This window comes from Raphanus sativus, chromosome 5 (genome assembly GCF_000801105.2).
Source record: "Raphanus sativus cultivar WK10039 chromosome 5, ASM80110v3, whole genome shotgun sequence".
NCBI classification, from domain to species: domain Eukaryota; kingdom Viridiplantae; phylum Streptophyta; class Magnoliopsida; order Brassicales; family Brassicaceae; genus Raphanus; species Raphanus sativus.
This window is the reverse complement of record NC_079515.1, coordinates 31,091,080-31,106,141: the sequence shown is the minus strand read 5'-3', so window position 1 is coordinate 31,106,141 and position 15,062 is coordinate 31,091,080. Positions and strand designations below refer to the sequence as shown.

Here is a 15,062-nt window from a genome sequence, read left to right as displayed (position 1 = left end):
CTTTAGGAACGAAAAATTGATTGGTGGTGGCATGGCGTTGCTCTGTGTAATTTCTTTTTTCAAACAAGTCGGTCAAATGTTTACTTAAATTAAAATAACATTAATGTCAACAACACATATGAATGTAAAACATGGATTTGAATCCCTGTCTTGATCCAGTTTCACACTAAAAGAAAAAATAGTATAAGATTACATGTCATGATTTTAGATAATTAAAACTAATTGTGTACTATATTTTTATAATGTTTCAGCAATTACCTTCTCCCCCGCGCAAGATGATTATTGATGAGATCATCATGGACCCAAAAAAACCACAAAAATATCAACGTTGAGTGCATCAAAAGAAAAAGAAAAAAAACCAAAAAACCAAAAACATAAAAAAATAAAAATAAAAATAAAAATGATCAAAAGAGAATTAGTAAGTCTAGAGAGAAGTGACGTTCTTTTTTTTTTAAAGGAAAATAAAAATAAAATAAAATAAAAAAAAGAATATCATTGGCAACTTTCTCATCTCTTTGTCCAAAGCCTCTGATTATTGAGTTAGAGAGTTCCAGTTTAGTTTCTCAAGGAGGGGCACACACCAACTTGGTCTTCCTCTTCCATCCTGTCCTTTTTTTTTTTTTGCTCCAAAACCAAACTGAAAATAAAAAGAAGAAAGAGTTTATCTTTTCTCTCCCTCTCTCTCTCTCTCTCTCTTTAGTGAACCATGTTGATTTGCTCAAAGCTTGGCCACGAAAACGACTGAGTTTTGGCTTATCTTGTCTTCTTTGATTCAATCACTGGAAAGCTTCCACCCTTCTTGACTTCTCTCTCTCTCTCTCTCTCTTTTGATTCTACTCAAATCTTGGTTTCTTGGAGAAGAATTCTGAAGAAAAAGCTTCCCCCAAAATTCTGAATCTCAGATTAAAAGGGGGGGGGATTGGTAGATGTGGTATTGGTGTCAGTCGACGACATGTCTATAGCTTGTGAGCTCTCAAATCCCAATTTAAAGAAGACAAAAGCAGCAGAAAGCAGTGTCGGTAAATGGATAATAATAAGCAAGATTCTGCTTTTCCGGGTTTTTTGTGGCTTACTCTGCCTTTCAGCTCTTATCTGCCTCTGCTTTAGCTTCTCATCATGTATATGCAATAATAAACAAGATGAGGCTGCTGAATCTTCTTCTTCTTCCAAAGGAATGTTGTTCAGGAACCAGAACGTTAGCAGAAGTGAGATTGATGCTATGCTTTCTCTCTTCTTTGATTCAAATCAGGTCTCACCACAACTTCTTCTTTTGATGTTTTCAATTATTGTTGATAATTACTTACTTAGCTTTGAATAAATTTGGAAAAAAAAAACAGGTCACATCTTTTGAATGTCGCAAGGAATCTAACGACCCTGGAATGTTGGAGAATTATGGTATTACATGTTCCTTGTCAACACGTGTTGAGAAAGAAGAAGAAGAAAACGAGGAGGAGGAGGCTAAGAAGATTAAGAGACACGTTGCAGAGCTTATGTCATCATCATCATCATCATTTGAAGAGAATGAAGAGGGTGTGCATCATGAGCTGGTTGTATTATTTTATGTAATGAATAAATGGCACTGGTGGTGGTTGGTCCTTTCTGTACTAGTGGGCGGCCATGTGATATTTGAATTTCATCAAAGAAAAATAGAAGTTTCTTCTTTCCTACAAGACAAGCAGCAATGCAAAAGATCTGGGAGATGGAGGAAGAACATGCTTCGCCTCGGCATCCTCGCAGGAGTTTCATTATCTGTTCTATGGTTTTGGGACACAAACGAGCAGCTCTTGTTCCAAAGGAAAGAGACGTTAACCAATATGTGTGAGGAACGAGCTCGTGTGTTACAGGACCAGTTCAATGTCAGCATGAACCATGTTCATGCCTTGTCCATTCTCGTCTCTACCTTTCACCATGGCAAAACCCCTTCTGCCATTGATCAGGTTAATTAATAATAGTCTTTTTTTTTTTCAAAATAATAGTCTTCTTTTTCTTTTTTAAATAATAATACTTAAACTCCTTCTATGTTTTGTTTTTCAGAAAACATTTAGTGAATATACTGAGAGAACTAATTTTGAAAGGCCACTAACGAGTGGTGTTGCGTATGCATTGAAAGTAACACATTCTGAAAGAGAGAGATTCGAGAAGGAGCATGGATGGTCAATAAAGAAAATGGAGATTAAAGACCAGACTCTTGTCGCAGGTTTCGATCCAGCTCCTGTTCAAGACGAATATGCACCCGTTATCTTCGCTCAAGAAACCGTCTCTCATATTGTCTCTGTCGACATGATGTCTGGAAAAGTCAGTCAGTCAGTCAAAAAAATCCACTTACTCTTAGACAGACAGGTGTGATTAAACCCATCTTTATTACTCTTTTTGGCTTGTAGGAAGACCGAGAAAACATCTTGAGAGCGAGGGCATTAGGGAAAGGAGTGTTGACATCACCTTTTCAGCTTTTAAAATCAAATCATCTTGGCGTTATCTTGACCTTTGCTGTATACAACACCAACCTACCACATGATGCTACAGAAGAAGAGAGGCTTAATGCAACTATTGGGTACCTTGGTGCATCGTATGATATGCCATCGCTTGTGGAGAAACTTCTTCAGCAGCTTGCGAGTAAACAGACGATATCTGTCAATGTTTATGACACAACTAATGCCTCGTCTGTCATCAAAATGTATGGCTCAGAAGTTGGTGATATGAGTGAAGAGCACATTAGTAGCCTTGATTTTGGTGATCCCTTTAGGAAGCATGAGATGCACTGCAGGTTTCGTTCGTTCGTTTCAGCCCCTCTTTATTATGATGATCATTCTGTTTTTTTCACTCAGAGCTCATACATATAGTGGCTTTTTTTTTAAAACAGGTTTACACAAAAACCACCCATTCCTTGGTTAGCAATAATGCCACCAGGTTTCGCACTGGTCATTACGCTTCTTCTTGGTTATATCTTTAATGAAGCCATTAATCGGATTGCTTCAGTTGAAGAGGACTATCAGAAAATGATGGAGCTTAAAGCTCGTGCTGAGGCTGCTGATATCGCAAAGTCACAAGTCAGTTTTCTTCTTTCTTGTGCTATATTTTACCCCCTTAATCAAGTTCTTATGATTTTGATCAAATGTTTGTTTGTTGTGTGTGATTGGTCAGTTCCTAGCCACTGTTTCTCATGAGATACGTACTCCAATGGTTGGTGTTCTAGGTAAAACAAGCATACTTAATAATTGTTTTTTCTTTTTGGATTTTTGTTTCTCTGGAACTGAAAACTTGCAAGGGGGCTGTGTTTTACAGGGATGTTGAAGTTGCTGATGGACACTGATCTTGACGCTAAACAAATGGACTTTGCTGAAACCGCTCACGGCAGTGGGAAAGATCTCATATCGTTGATAAACGAGGTTCTTGATCAGGCAAAGATTGAGTCAGGAAGGCTTGAGCTTGAACACGTTCCTTTTGATCTCCGTTTTCTTCTTGATAATGTTTCTTCACTCCTCTCTGGCAAGGCTGCTGAAAAAGGAATCGAGGTATAACCACACAAACACAAACACAAGTCAAACTTCGCCATCATCATCATCATCACCCTATTGCAATGCCAACTCTTTCTCTAATGAATGTTTGTTTGTTTTGTGGCAAGAACAGTTGGCTGTTTATGTTTCTAGCAACGTTCCAGCTGTTATAATTGGTGATCCAAGTCGGTTCCGACAGATTATCACAAACCTCGTTGGAAACTCAATCAAGGTATAAAGTAGCTTACTTCTTTTAAGAACCAACAAACATATAAGTCTCCTGATGTTTTTGTTCTTTTTTCCATTAATAAAGTTCACACAGGAGAAGGGACACATATTCATCTCGGTGCACCTAACCAGTGAGGTGAGAGAACCGTTTGAAACAGAAGATGAAATACTAAAACAAAGACTTGGTTCGGATGAGACATCATGTAACACGCTTAGCGGCTATCCAGCTGTGAATGCAACTGGAAGCTGGAGGAACTTCAAGACGTTTCAAGACCATAGCTGTGATAAAAAAACTGAGCTGCTTGTTACTGTGGAGGACACAGGGGTTGGCATTCCTTTTGACGCACAGTCTCGGATCTTCACTCCGTTTATGCAAGCCGACAGCTCGACATCACGGACTTACGGTGGGACAGGGATAGGTTTGAGCATAAGCAAGCGTTTGGTTGAGCTCATGCAAGGAGAGATTGGTTTTGTGAGCAGGCCTGGCGTTGGCACTACTTTCTCCTTCACAGGAGTTTTCGGAGAACGGGAAAGGGATTCATCAGCCTTGGAGCTATTGGATCAATCTATTCAGGAGTTTCAAGGATTGAAAGCATTGGTTATCGATAGCAGAAACATTCGAGCTGAGGTTACACGTTACCATCTTCAGAGAGTTGGTGTATCTTCTGTAGACATTGCTTCGAGTCTTGCAACTGCATCAGGTAAATTAGTGAACTTGGATTTGGTTCTAATCGACAAAGATGCCTGGAACAAGGAAGAGTATAGTGATCTGCTTAAAGAGCAGCCCTCTACGAGACCATCACCGAAGATTATACTTTTGGCTACTTTTACAACTCCATCAGAGCTCAGTGAGATAAAATCATCTGGTTTGGTAGACGAGGTGGTGATGAAACCACTTCGAATGAGTGTATTGATATGCTGCTTGCAAGAAACCATGGGAAGTGGTGGTGGGAAGAAGAGGCAGACGAATAGAAAACCAAAGAATCTTGGGAAGTTGCTTAGAGGGAAAAAGATACTTGTGGTAGACGATACAGCGGTAAATAGAAGAGTGGCAGATGCAGTGCTTAGGAAGTATGGAGCTCTTGTGACTTGCGTTGACAGTGGCAAAGCTGCAGTTGCAATGCTTAAGCCGCCTCATGATTTTGACGCGTGCTTCATGGATTTGCAGATGCCTGAAATGGATGGGTAAGTAGTAGTAGTCTTGAGTGGATATGATGATGAATGCAAAGAAACTCATGGGTAATAATCTCTTTTTATCTTTTTACTGGTGTGCAGATTTGAAGCAACAAGGAGAGTCCGTGATCTGGAAGAAGAGATGAACAAGAAAGCAGAGTGTTCTAGGAAGTGGCACACACCAATATTAGCTATGACGGCTGATGTGATTCAGGCGACAAATGAAAAATGCATCAAGTGTGGAATGGATGGGTTTGTATCTAAACCGTTTGAAGAGGAAGAGCTTTATTCATCAGTGGCAAGATTCTTCGACAAATAAAAAAAGAACATATATTTTATAATATATAGTTAGGCAAATCCATGAAGTTTGATGGTTAGGAGTTTCGCTTTCTTTAGTGTGAGAAGAATGTAGATTATCTTTGTATAGATAATATATACATGAAATATAATATAGTGTATAGATTCAGGACCAAAGGGTCTCTCTTAAGAGCACCATTAACGGGGTTGCTTAGACCTGTTGCTTAACTTAATTATGATTAAAAGAAAAAGAAAATTACCTGTATATAGAAGCACCGTAGCTTAATTAAGGTGTGCAAGCGTTCGTTGCTTACGGACACGCGTCATTCATTCAAGTCCATGGCTGCTTCAGATTCTTTCTCTCTATCATCCCCACCACTCTGTCTCTCGCCCGATGATGAATCCACAAGGCTATCCCGAACCTGATTTCAAACCTCCTCCGACGATACCTTCTAGTCCTCAGACACCGAAGAAGAAGGTTAGCTCCAAACTGAATCGATGGTCCATGGGCCGAGCTTTACGATCCGGTGCCGTTAAGATCGACTCCGACAACAACGAGGAAGAGATGCTTTAAAGGTGGAGATTTTGTTGCTGCTTTGCTTGTGTATGAGATTACTCAATTGCAAGTTTTGATTTTTTTTTTGATGAATTTGTGTAATCTGAGAACATGCTCAATCAAATTTCCATAAAGTTCATTACTTTGGTCTCTGTATTTTTGCCTCGTGGATCTACTCATATCTCCTTTGCTGTAAAGTGTTTGATCTTTACTGTTTTTGTGTTGATGGGTCTTAAAACTTATGTATGTGTTGGTGTTCTGTGTTCAGTGTCTGGACTTTCTGGAGATGCGGGAACTGCATCAGCGCAAGTCTCTGTGGGAATGGGTTTGCTCGCTGGCTCCACCGTTACTTTGATTGGAGTAGTGTGATGAATGAAATAAGATAATAGAAACAACAGGAACAACAATTCTCATTGGTTAGATACTGTCTTCACTCTATTTTTGGGTCTTAATCATAAAGAATGAAAGACTATTCAAAGAAACATAATCTCTTGACATGTGTTGTGAAATTGAACAATAGCTAGATTGTTTGGTTGAGACTTGAGGTCAGAACTTTTGATCCATATGATTCGTTTTGTGTGTGTATGATACCAAAGGCTTAAACTTTTACTTGTTAATGTAATGTGAACATAGCAGTAGCTTCTTAGGTAGCTGTGTCAGACACTGTGGTTGTGTTTAGAAGTTTCTAAGAGTAATAGATCATGAAAGTTTTGTTTGATGGTAGTACTGTGAGAGTTGTCGTTTGAACTTGTAATTGGTGTTGTTGTGTTTGACTTATAGGTAGAGTGAGTGAGGAGAGGAGTACATGTGGTCTTGTTTTCTTCTTGTTGTCTTCCTTTCTTGTATCACGGACCTAGAGATTGTCATGTTTTTTTGTGGTCTTGTGATGTGATTAGTATTGTGATTTAAAGATGAAATGTGGTGGATTAGTATTGCTTTACTTGTGGATTAAGTTTTTTCTTAAGAACACCAAATTAAGATACTTGCATTAGAGGACATTAATTAGAAGTTGCTTAAGAAAAGTGCTTAACACCCATTTATTGTTAAAAAAATGATTAAGCACCCCATTAGAAGTGCTAGGGTTAATGGTGCTCTTAGATGTAAAAACAGTTTGTTTGTTGTTGTGTAGTTAAAAAGATGAGTTTAGTTATTTGAAGTTTGTCATTTAAATTGAATTTGTCTACATTGCACTTTCAGGATTGTAATGCTAAACAAAGACACTAAGTGGAAGTAGTAGTAGATGGATTTGTCTTAATACCATTAAATAAAAGTTGGAACAAATCAATATACATATATCCCCAGTCTACAACTATTACACAGGCGCCATCACAACAAAGAAAGACTTTCTTATTTTGTGCTACCCAACTTTTATTTGAACCAAATCGAAATGGCTTAATGCGCATATGCTATAATATTAAAGGGTCATAAGCATACACTATACCATCCATTATACACTAAATCTAATCTGGTTCCCGCTTGAACACCAAGCTGTATGCCTGTACTAATCTCTATGTTAAGCATCTCTTGTATATATCATTTAACACCTCACAAATGCCACCTTTTTTAGCTTTGACCAGACTCTGCTTTGGGTTTCTGTTCCTCGCTCTCCACAGTTCTTGACGTCTTCTCGTGACAAACAGTGGTGGTTTTATCATCCGACTTTGTTTTGGCTGCTTCATCTGATCTCTCCTTTGTTTCCTCCTTTGGCTTCGCATCCAAAACTGGATCTTCAGCAAGACTTTTCTCAAGGCCATTAGTCTTAGCTTTCTTTTTCGAGTGATGATGTTCTAAGCGCTCAGCTGAGCTCTGGGGAGTTTTGTTGACTTGTGTGTCTTTACTAGCACTCGGTTCTTTGTCACCATCAACTTCTTCAGAGTCCAGCGTGTTGTTGTGAGTGACAATCCTTCCTGGTGGCATGTCATGGTCGTGGTTCCCCTCGTACGTCATTATAAGCATCTTCGTGTCATGAGATGACCTCTCTACGTGTTTCTTGACAGGGCATCCAGAACTTGAACATCTATAGTAGCTCCTAATAGCATCAAACAGAGAAATATTGTGAGTGTGGGTGGGGAGACTGAGAGAAGTATATGAAACTAAAAAAAGTTAGTAATTGGATCACTACTAACCTTGGATATGGACTGCCTTTCACAGACTTCTGACCATATTTACGCCACCTGTACCCATCATTCACAATATCAAACAGAGTCTGAGTGTGAACCACATTGCGTGATTCACTGTTTGGCCTCTCCATCGGAATGTGCTCAATGCTCCCTCCTCCTTTCTTCCTGATTTTAGTAGTGAACATCAAGATGAGAACAAGACACACAAATGAAAAGATGAATATAAGTAAGTACCTTCGCTTTGAGGCAGGACTAATGTTATCCTTTGGTGTTGTTATCCTACTAGATGGTGAAACAGCAGTTTTCACTTCATCAGCCATTGGAACAACAGAAAGATGTAATCCCCCATGGACCTTCGGTGGTTGATGTGTCTGAACACTACTAGATCCAGATGATTTCTCTGCAAAACACATCATAAGCCCCCAAAGAAAGTCTTTATATCAAAAAACAGAAAAAAATATTCTTTTACCTTTACTCACAGCCGTCAATACATCACTTCGTCTATCTTGATTGATAGGAACAGCAGCAGCACCACCGAGAGGCTTTGGATGATCATGCTCACCAAAGTAAACAGTATCCACGATCTGTCCACCTGGAGACCGTTCCAACTGCTTCTTGGCTTTGCAGTTAGGGTGCGTGCACCTGTAATAGCTCCTCACGAACTCATTCCCTTTAACAAGTTTCTGTCCGTACTTCCTCCAGTTGTATCCGTCTTCCATAACTTTCTCTCGGATAAACGGGCTACTACTCCCTTCCGAACCAGACTGCAGGGATAACACGGTACCACTTTCAGGAGCCTTTGGTGGTTTCTCCGAAGCAACAACTACTTCTTCTTCTTCAGACACTGAAGCTGGAACAAGCTTCTTGCTGTCCGTAGATTCCGGAATCTCGGCTGGACATTGCTCAGTTTCAGTTCTAGTTACAGTAGCCACTGGTTTAGCCTCTATTTTATCAGTGGAAGCAACGACAGCATCAGATGCTTTAGCCTCGCTTGATTTGCCACTAACCAAGACTTTTCCCACCTCAGCCATAAAGAACCAACAAAATCTCTAACCAGCAGATGTAATTTTAATCAGAGCTTAACATTAACCTGAAAGAGACCAACATGATCAATCAATCAACACAAAAAAAAAACAAATTATTTCAGCAAATTCAAAACACTAAAAACTAAACTATTGTGAGAGTATAACAAAACTCTACTTTGGTCAGACAATTACATTCTTAAGAGTCAACCTTTAAAGTGTACAACAAAAGGGTGTTTATTAACCAAAAAAAAAGAGAAAAAGAAATGAATTTTCCAGGTTTGATCCCTTATGATCTACGTTAATCTTACCATCTTGAGAGAATCAACGTTTGTCCTTACAACATCAATAGCATCTAAAAAAAATTCCTTTTTATTCCCCTCAAATACATTTAATACTAATAAGCATTATTAAGTTCTGAATTAAAGAACTTTGCTAAAATAAATAAATAAATAAAAAGAAAAAAAAGAAAAGTAATCACCTAGCACAGACATCGAGAAGATCACACCATCCGACCAAGATTTCCGTAAACTGAAGCTTCTCAAATTCCAGTACGATAAAGAATCAGCAGATCGAAACCGAACAACCCTCAAAACTAGGGTTAAACTAAAAAAGGCAGAGAGAAAAAAGGGGGTCGTGTCCGAATATCAGATTGGTTGGACTTGGAAGGACTTTGGAGAGGAGAGAAAGGAAGAGAGAAGTGGGAAGGAAGAGATATTATTCGGTGCGATGCGGCACACTGAAAGATATGTGGACACAGTTCGATCTGAATACGTTTTTGAAAGAAGTCTCTTGCGAGATGACATATATTCTCTCCCACTCACGAACCTGCAACCCGACAAAATTAAAGTAAGCACTGGGACCCACTCAGTGCATAATAATCTCGTGTGTCTCATTAGTATTGTGCCTGGTGGCCCCAGAGACGGTCATAATGTGGGAGTAATACAAAAATACAGGGATCCAATTTTGCAAATTATAAATCATTCAAGGAACAATGGACTTTAGTTTGTTGCCTCAAACAAAAGTAGCAACATAGTTTAATTGATATCCTTTTTTTTGTTCAACAGTTGAATTGATATCTTAAATACGAGTTTACAGATATTTTTATCGATTTTAAAAATATGCGAAATAGAGAAGTAAAGCAACCGAACCAACTTTTTGTTTGGTCCATTTCAAGATTGCAAACTAAACTAACAGAAAATCGAATTGCCTAAACCGAACTCACCGTTTTAACCAAATCCGCATGTTTACCTACAACATCGAAACTTTGCACATGCGTAGCCATAGATATACCAGTAAACCAAAATTTTGAAATTAGATGTCACTAGTAAGCAATATGAAGTTTAACTACTACATCACATCAAAAATTTAACATTTTACCAAAAAACGAACTACTACATCACAAAGAAAAAAAAACAATTTTAATGAGATTGCATTTGTGATTTGAGATTCACATTATTAGACTTTTATGTACTATTGTGCTTTCTAGGTTGGAGGGTTTTTTCCGATCATTCAAAGGACAGGAGACTTTGACGTTCACAAAAAATAAGGGGAAGGATACGTTTTGATCTTCTTTTTTTTGCAATTCTGCGATCTTTTTATTTTTATGATGTCTGAAGAGAAACATAAGCATGCATTGCAACCAAAATAAATAGGATTGATTCGATAAATTCATAAACTTAAAACACAAAACATATACAGTAGAACCTCTATAAATTATTAATCAATAAATTAATAATCTCTATAAATTAATAAATTTTGCCGGTTCCAAGTTGGGCCGGTGTTAAATATAACATAAATCGATAAAATAATAAGATAATAATATTTTTAAAACTTCTATGTAAATATATAGTCCAAATTAAAATCATAAATTAATAATCTATCTATATATAATTTTTATTTAAGTACAAGCTAAATATTTTATTGTTGGTTTTATATTCACAATGAAAATTCTTTATTTTTCTTAACATTTCAATATATTTTGATAATATTTAGTAAAAATATACCGAAAACCACTTAACAATTCTATGAAACATAAAAATATACATAAAATAAGATAGTAAAACAATATGAAAAAACAAATTTCTAAAATTTAAATAATGTACATACGGTAAAATACAATATTTTCTTCTTTTTATAAATAAAATATTTAAAAATAGAAAAAAATCTAAATTAGAAAACTTTTGTAAATTAAAATCTCTATAAATTAATAAAATTTTAAAGTTCCAACATTATTAATTTATAGAGATTTTATTGTAATTATCGCATTTGTAGTGACTCGATATAGTTTAGCAACTTAATAGACTCAACTATTGGTTATTATAAATTGAAAGTATAAATCAAACCACTTTCTCCGAGGAACAAAGCATCAATTCTCACACAACTTGACCTCCTTTTGTAACTACTTTTATTTAGGACCTCAAAGTACTTTTGTAAGAAAAGTTAGAAACGAGCATTTTTTTTTTTGAAAAGAAAAAAAAAAGTTAGTAAACGAGCATTTTCAATGGTCAATTTGTTGAACCACCACTAATCGTCTGATCCTCATTCGAATTTAGGTAAACAATGTTGTTAAATTATTCAAATATTCACAAAACTACAAAGGTGAAATTGTAGTGATTTACACTACACTCTTTACAAATATAAGTGAGAGAAATGGTAAAGAGAAAATAGCATTTTTGTTGAATAAATTAACTATTTCTTTTCCAAAGTGAATGAACACTATTTCATGGATACTTTATCCAGTTTTTGTAGTGAGTACTGAGTAGTAGTGACACACTAAATTTTTGGGATCAGTATGATGTTTCATTGATTAGACTGAAACTACTCTGTTTGAAACAATGACTCTAATAATCCATTTGTTTCAGATGAGAATCATGAACTATATTGTAATTGGTAATTTGAAAGTTACTTTTACCATTTGACCAACTCAAATGAATCATCTAACCTGTTTCATGCTTCTTTTATCTTTCTTCTGTAACCTCTTCTACATATATTATAAATTTATAAGTTTATTTTAATCATCTACTCAAAGTTGGTTTTTATGACCTAACATGTTTGATGCTTCTTTTTTCTGTAACCTCTTTTACAGGAAAAATGAACATACTTCTAACAGAAAGAAAAAGACAGTACTTCAACAAAAAGAGGTTTAAATAAACAAAACAGAAAAACTAACTCAGCTTCCTCTCTGCAGCCTTTCTTAGTCAAGCCACAACAGAGTTCTCTCCTCTTCTTCCAAGTGAAGACGATTCTGCAACATTTTCTCCCATGTCTATTCCATCTTCTTCCTCTCTGTTGTTCACGTTTTCTTCATTACTTTCCTTTGCTGCATCATTGCCTTCTGCCTTTGATTCTCTATCTTCTCTCTTCACATCATAGCTCTCAGGCAGTTCCCCTAGGCTCTCCTCACCGGTCATCGCATTGCTTGTACCAACAACATCCAGCGACGACCCATCAATCTTGTTCATCTCTTGAGCCTCTGGCAACTGAGGTATCTCGTCGCAAAGCTCCATGTCATCCACTTTGGTGACAGGATCGTACATATGCGTTCCATCGTACACCGAGTTGCCGTGATGGTGGGTAAGTGGTAAATGCAGCTGATCAACCTCAAGGACAGGTCCAAACTGTGATTCATCTTCACTACCTCCATAGTCTTCCATTGGATCAATGCCTTTCCTTCTCTTCCCCGTCCCTTTCCTTCTCACCCTTTCTTTACCTCTCATCCTTTTCCCAAGTTCTATCTGCTGCTGGCTCTCCGTTGGCGTCACTCCAACTTGATCTCTCAGACAATCTTGCGCAAGGCTGATAATCCGTGCCATCATGTTCCCTCTTTCAAGGTCCAAATCATGTGTCGGAAAATTCTCAGCCAACTCCAATATATCCCTCACATTTGTAATCTGCAAGGAGGAATAAAAGTATTAAGAAACGTTGCTGTAAACATGAGTAAGTGTCAAACAAAACTATTTACCGTTCTTTGAAACTCGCTTGAGAGAGAGATGGGCCTTCCCACGACTTTACGGGTGATTCCTAGATACCACCTCATGTAGTCTGCTTCAACAACACCAAGAACGTCATCAGGCACGATACTGTCCCAACGCAATTCCCATTCGTTTAGCTCTGCTTCCATTTTAGTTGAGAGGTCAATGCCTCCGTCGACTCCACGGGACTTTCTTACCCACTTCGGCACATCCTCTGGGATGCCTTGAAACAAACCAAACTGCTTCAGACAGCGATCAGGTAGGTGTCTCTCCGCCTTGTCAAAAGATACCAGCATTGTTCTTGATCTACCTAACTGCAGAGAGTTTCTTATGTGTTCTGGTATATATCTACCATCCAGATTTTCATACGGCAGCCACTCCACCTTAAAATTCCGAAGGAAAGTATATTAAAAGAAGTGTATACACAGAAGAGTATGTAAGGAACAATAAAGCTTACATCAGTTGGCTTCAAGACGTCCAGAGATTTCCGGTAAAACACCACATCACGGTTTGCTGTTGGACCGTTTTGCTTCCCCTTCCACCTAAGCACAAATGGGAAATGATCATGGACTGGCTCACGGTTCAGCCTTGGCCGGCCAATGTTCAAGTGATAGTAACTCCAACACTACACAGTACACAAGAAACAAAACAAAAAAAAGAATAAGAAACAAGTTTGGGGAAACAAGAAATGAAAAGCAGAGAGCACCTGTAACAGCGTCAAGCAACCACATATGGTGCTTTGGGATCTAACAGAAGCATTCCCAAGCGCTCTATACAAAAAAGCCAAAGCAGCTGCACCCCACGCAAACGTTCCAGCATCATCAAAATCCTCAAAGAGCGGGAGATACATAACAGGCACCTTGTTTCCAGTGGTGGTAGAGAAGATGGTACTCCCAACCAGGTACAAGAGGTAAGCACGTGTACGCCTCTCGACTTCCTCAAAAGAAGCGTCATCAGGACAGAAAGAGAAAGTCTCTTTCAACCAGCTGAGCTTCACCATCCCACCGCTAGCGTAATTAGGATCAGGGGCCTGTCCTAAGTACCTCTCGCAAACCGAAGAACAAGTCGTGTACGTAAACCCAATCACGGGTTTGCCATCGATCCCTAACCCGAGCAAGAGGGCAATGTCCTCGAGGGTTACAGTCATTTCACCGACGGTGAAGTGGAAAGTGTTGGTCTCTCTCCTCCATCGCTCGACCAAAGCAGAGATGAGAGGGTTGTCGAGACTAATGGCGGGGATACGTCTCAAATACCCGAAACCGGCTCTCTCCACTAACTCAATCTGCTTCGAGTTGAGCTTCCACTCGCTCAGCTTAGAAGTGTGCTCATGACACCTCAACGCACCTCGCTCCTAACAAGTTTGTTTAAACCATATCAATTGTTAGTCAGTAAAGAGGAGGGAGACATCATCAAATCTTTATAGAGAAGGATGATGGTGAATGAAACCTGGCCATCCCAGACAGCAGAGGAGACATGTTTCTCTTGATCATAAAGGACAATGTCCTTAAGTGGACCAGGATTCGTTATAACGTCCATAAGCATCAACACACTCACTCACCTGTGTGAGAGAAAGAGAATGTTCCAAACCAAATTAAATCTTCAAACTTTTACCATAAAAGAAAAAAAAAAACTAAAACTTTTGATGCCCAGATGATATTCGCAGCAATGATTTTAATTCGAGAAATTGAAAACCCTAACAAAAAAAAATCGAAGCTTTTTCAGATGAGGACAGAGATTTTTCCCGAAATCAATTGATTTTACAAAGGATTAAAAGAGAATGCTTTCGATTTGGGATTTAAAGTTGTAGAGAGAAGGTAAAGGAGATGAGATTAAAGGCGGGGGATGAAACGACGCCGGAGAAGGGAGACTAACCTGAAAACAGCGCGGAACAGAGATGAACTTTGAATGAATGAATCAAAACGACGCCGGACCGAGAAAAAGGGAGGCTTTGAACTTTGAAGAATGAGATCTCAGGAGATTGGAAGGAACGGTGTGTGCCAAGCAAAATAAAAACCCTCAAAACGACGGCTTCCTCGTCGTAAGGGATAATGCCTCTCTTCTCTCTTTTTCTCTTTTCCATTTTTTTTCTTTAAACAAAAATAAAGGTTATAGCGTTGAGATTTGGGCCTCAAAGGCCCAAACAGTGAACTACCTAAATTTATAAAGATCAGCTGGTGATGACGGGAAAGGATCAAATC

The 15,062-nt window shown here is 38.2% G+C and overlaps 3 protein-coding genes across 3 annotated transcripts; 1 reads left to right on the top strand and 2 right to left on the bottom strand.

The window, feature by feature from the left end:
- Positions 1 to 523: 523 nt before the first annotated feature.
- Positions 524 to 6,370, top strand: LOC108861767 (histidine kinase 2). The gene is made up of 11 exons (XM_018635720.2): positions 524 to 1,249; positions 1,338 to 1,937; positions 2,035 to 2,295; positions 2,382 to 2,764; positions 2,861 to 3,047; positions 3,142 to 3,193; positions 3,283 to 3,512; positions 3,628 to 3,726; positions 3,808 to 4,907; positions 4,998 to 5,768; positions 6,017 to 6,370. Exons 1-10 carry the CDS (start codon positions 953 to 955, stop codon positions 5,212 to 5,214), a joined length of 3,426 nt encoding a protein of 1,141 aa, XP_018491222.1. The 5' UTR covers positions 524 to 952; the 3' UTR covers positions 5,215 to 5,768; positions 6,017 to 6,370.
- A 609-nt stretch (positions 6,371 to 6,979) lies between these two features.
- LOC108861768 (WRKY transcription factor 1) lies at positions 6,980 to 9,649 on the bottom strand. Its single transcript, XM_018635721.2, has 5 exons — positions 9,372 to 9,649; positions 8,338 to 8,958; positions 8,103 to 8,268; positions 7,875 to 8,033; positions 6,980 to 7,777 (listed from the first exon to the last, which is right to left on the bottom strand). The coding sequence occupies exons 2-5, from the start codon at positions 8,897 to 8,899 to the stop codon at positions 7,312 to 7,314; spliced, it is 1,353 nt and encodes a 450-aa protein (XP_018491223.1). The 5' UTR covers positions 8,900 to 8,958; positions 9,372 to 9,649; the 3' UTR covers positions 6,980 to 7,311.
- Positions 9,650 to 11,941: 2,292 nt separating this feature from the next.
- On the bottom strand, positions 11,942 to 14,927 carry LOC108805135 (protein MAIN-LIKE 2). The gene is made up of 6 exons (XM_018577104.2): positions 14,737 to 14,927; positions 14,311 to 14,422; positions 13,571 to 14,215; positions 13,322 to 13,489; positions 12,855 to 13,247; positions 11,942 to 12,783 (listed from the first exon to the last, which is right to left on the bottom strand). The coding sequence occupies exons 2-6, from the start codon at positions 14,404 to 14,406 to the stop codon at positions 12,091 to 12,093; spliced, it is 1,995 nt and encodes a 664-aa protein (XP_018432606.1). The 5' UTR covers positions 14,407 to 14,422; positions 14,737 to 14,927; the 3' UTR covers positions 11,942 to 12,090.
- Between the last annotated feature and the right edge of the window lie 135 nt (positions 14,928 to 15,062).

Bases quoted from the DNA above. Each gene is read 5' to 3' on its own strand.
- LOC108805135 (XM_018577104.2), bottom strand. From the start codon at position 14,406: ATGCTTATGGACGTTATAACGAATCCTGGTCCACTTAAGGACATTGTC. The intron at 14,216-14,310 runs GTTTCATTCACC...CAAACTTGTTAG, and splicing joins CTGCTGTCTGGGATGGCCAG to GAGCGAGGTGCGTTGAGGTG. The intron at 13,248-13,321 runs GTAAGCTTTATT...CGGAATTTTAAG, and splicing joins ACGTCTTGAAGCCAACTGAT to GTGGAGTGGCTGCCGTATGA.
- LOC108861768 (XM_018635721.2), bottom strand. From the start codon at position 8,899: ATGGCTGAGGTGGGAAAAGTCTTGGTTAGTGGCAAATCAAGCGAGGCT. The intron at 8,269-8,337 runs GTAAAAGAATAT...TGTGTTTTGCAG, and splicing joins ATTGACGGCTGTGAGTAAAG to AGAAATCATCTGGATCTAGT. The intron at 8,034-8,102 runs GTACTTACTTAT...TACTAAAATCAG, and splicing joins AGTCCTGCCTCAAAGCGAAG to GAAGAAAGGAGGAGGGAGCA.
- LOC108861767 (XM_018635720.2), top strand. From the start codon at position 953: ATGTCTATAGCTTGTGAGCTCTCAAATCCCAATTTAAAGAAGACAAAA. The intron at 1,250-1,337 runs GTCTCACCACAA...AAAAAAAAACAG, and splicing joins TCTTCTTTGATTCAAATCAG to GTCACATCTTTTGAATGTCG. The intron at 1,938-2,034 runs GTTAATTAATAA...TTTGTTTTTCAG, and splicing joins CCCCTTCTGCCATTGATCAG to AAAACATTTAGTGAATATAC.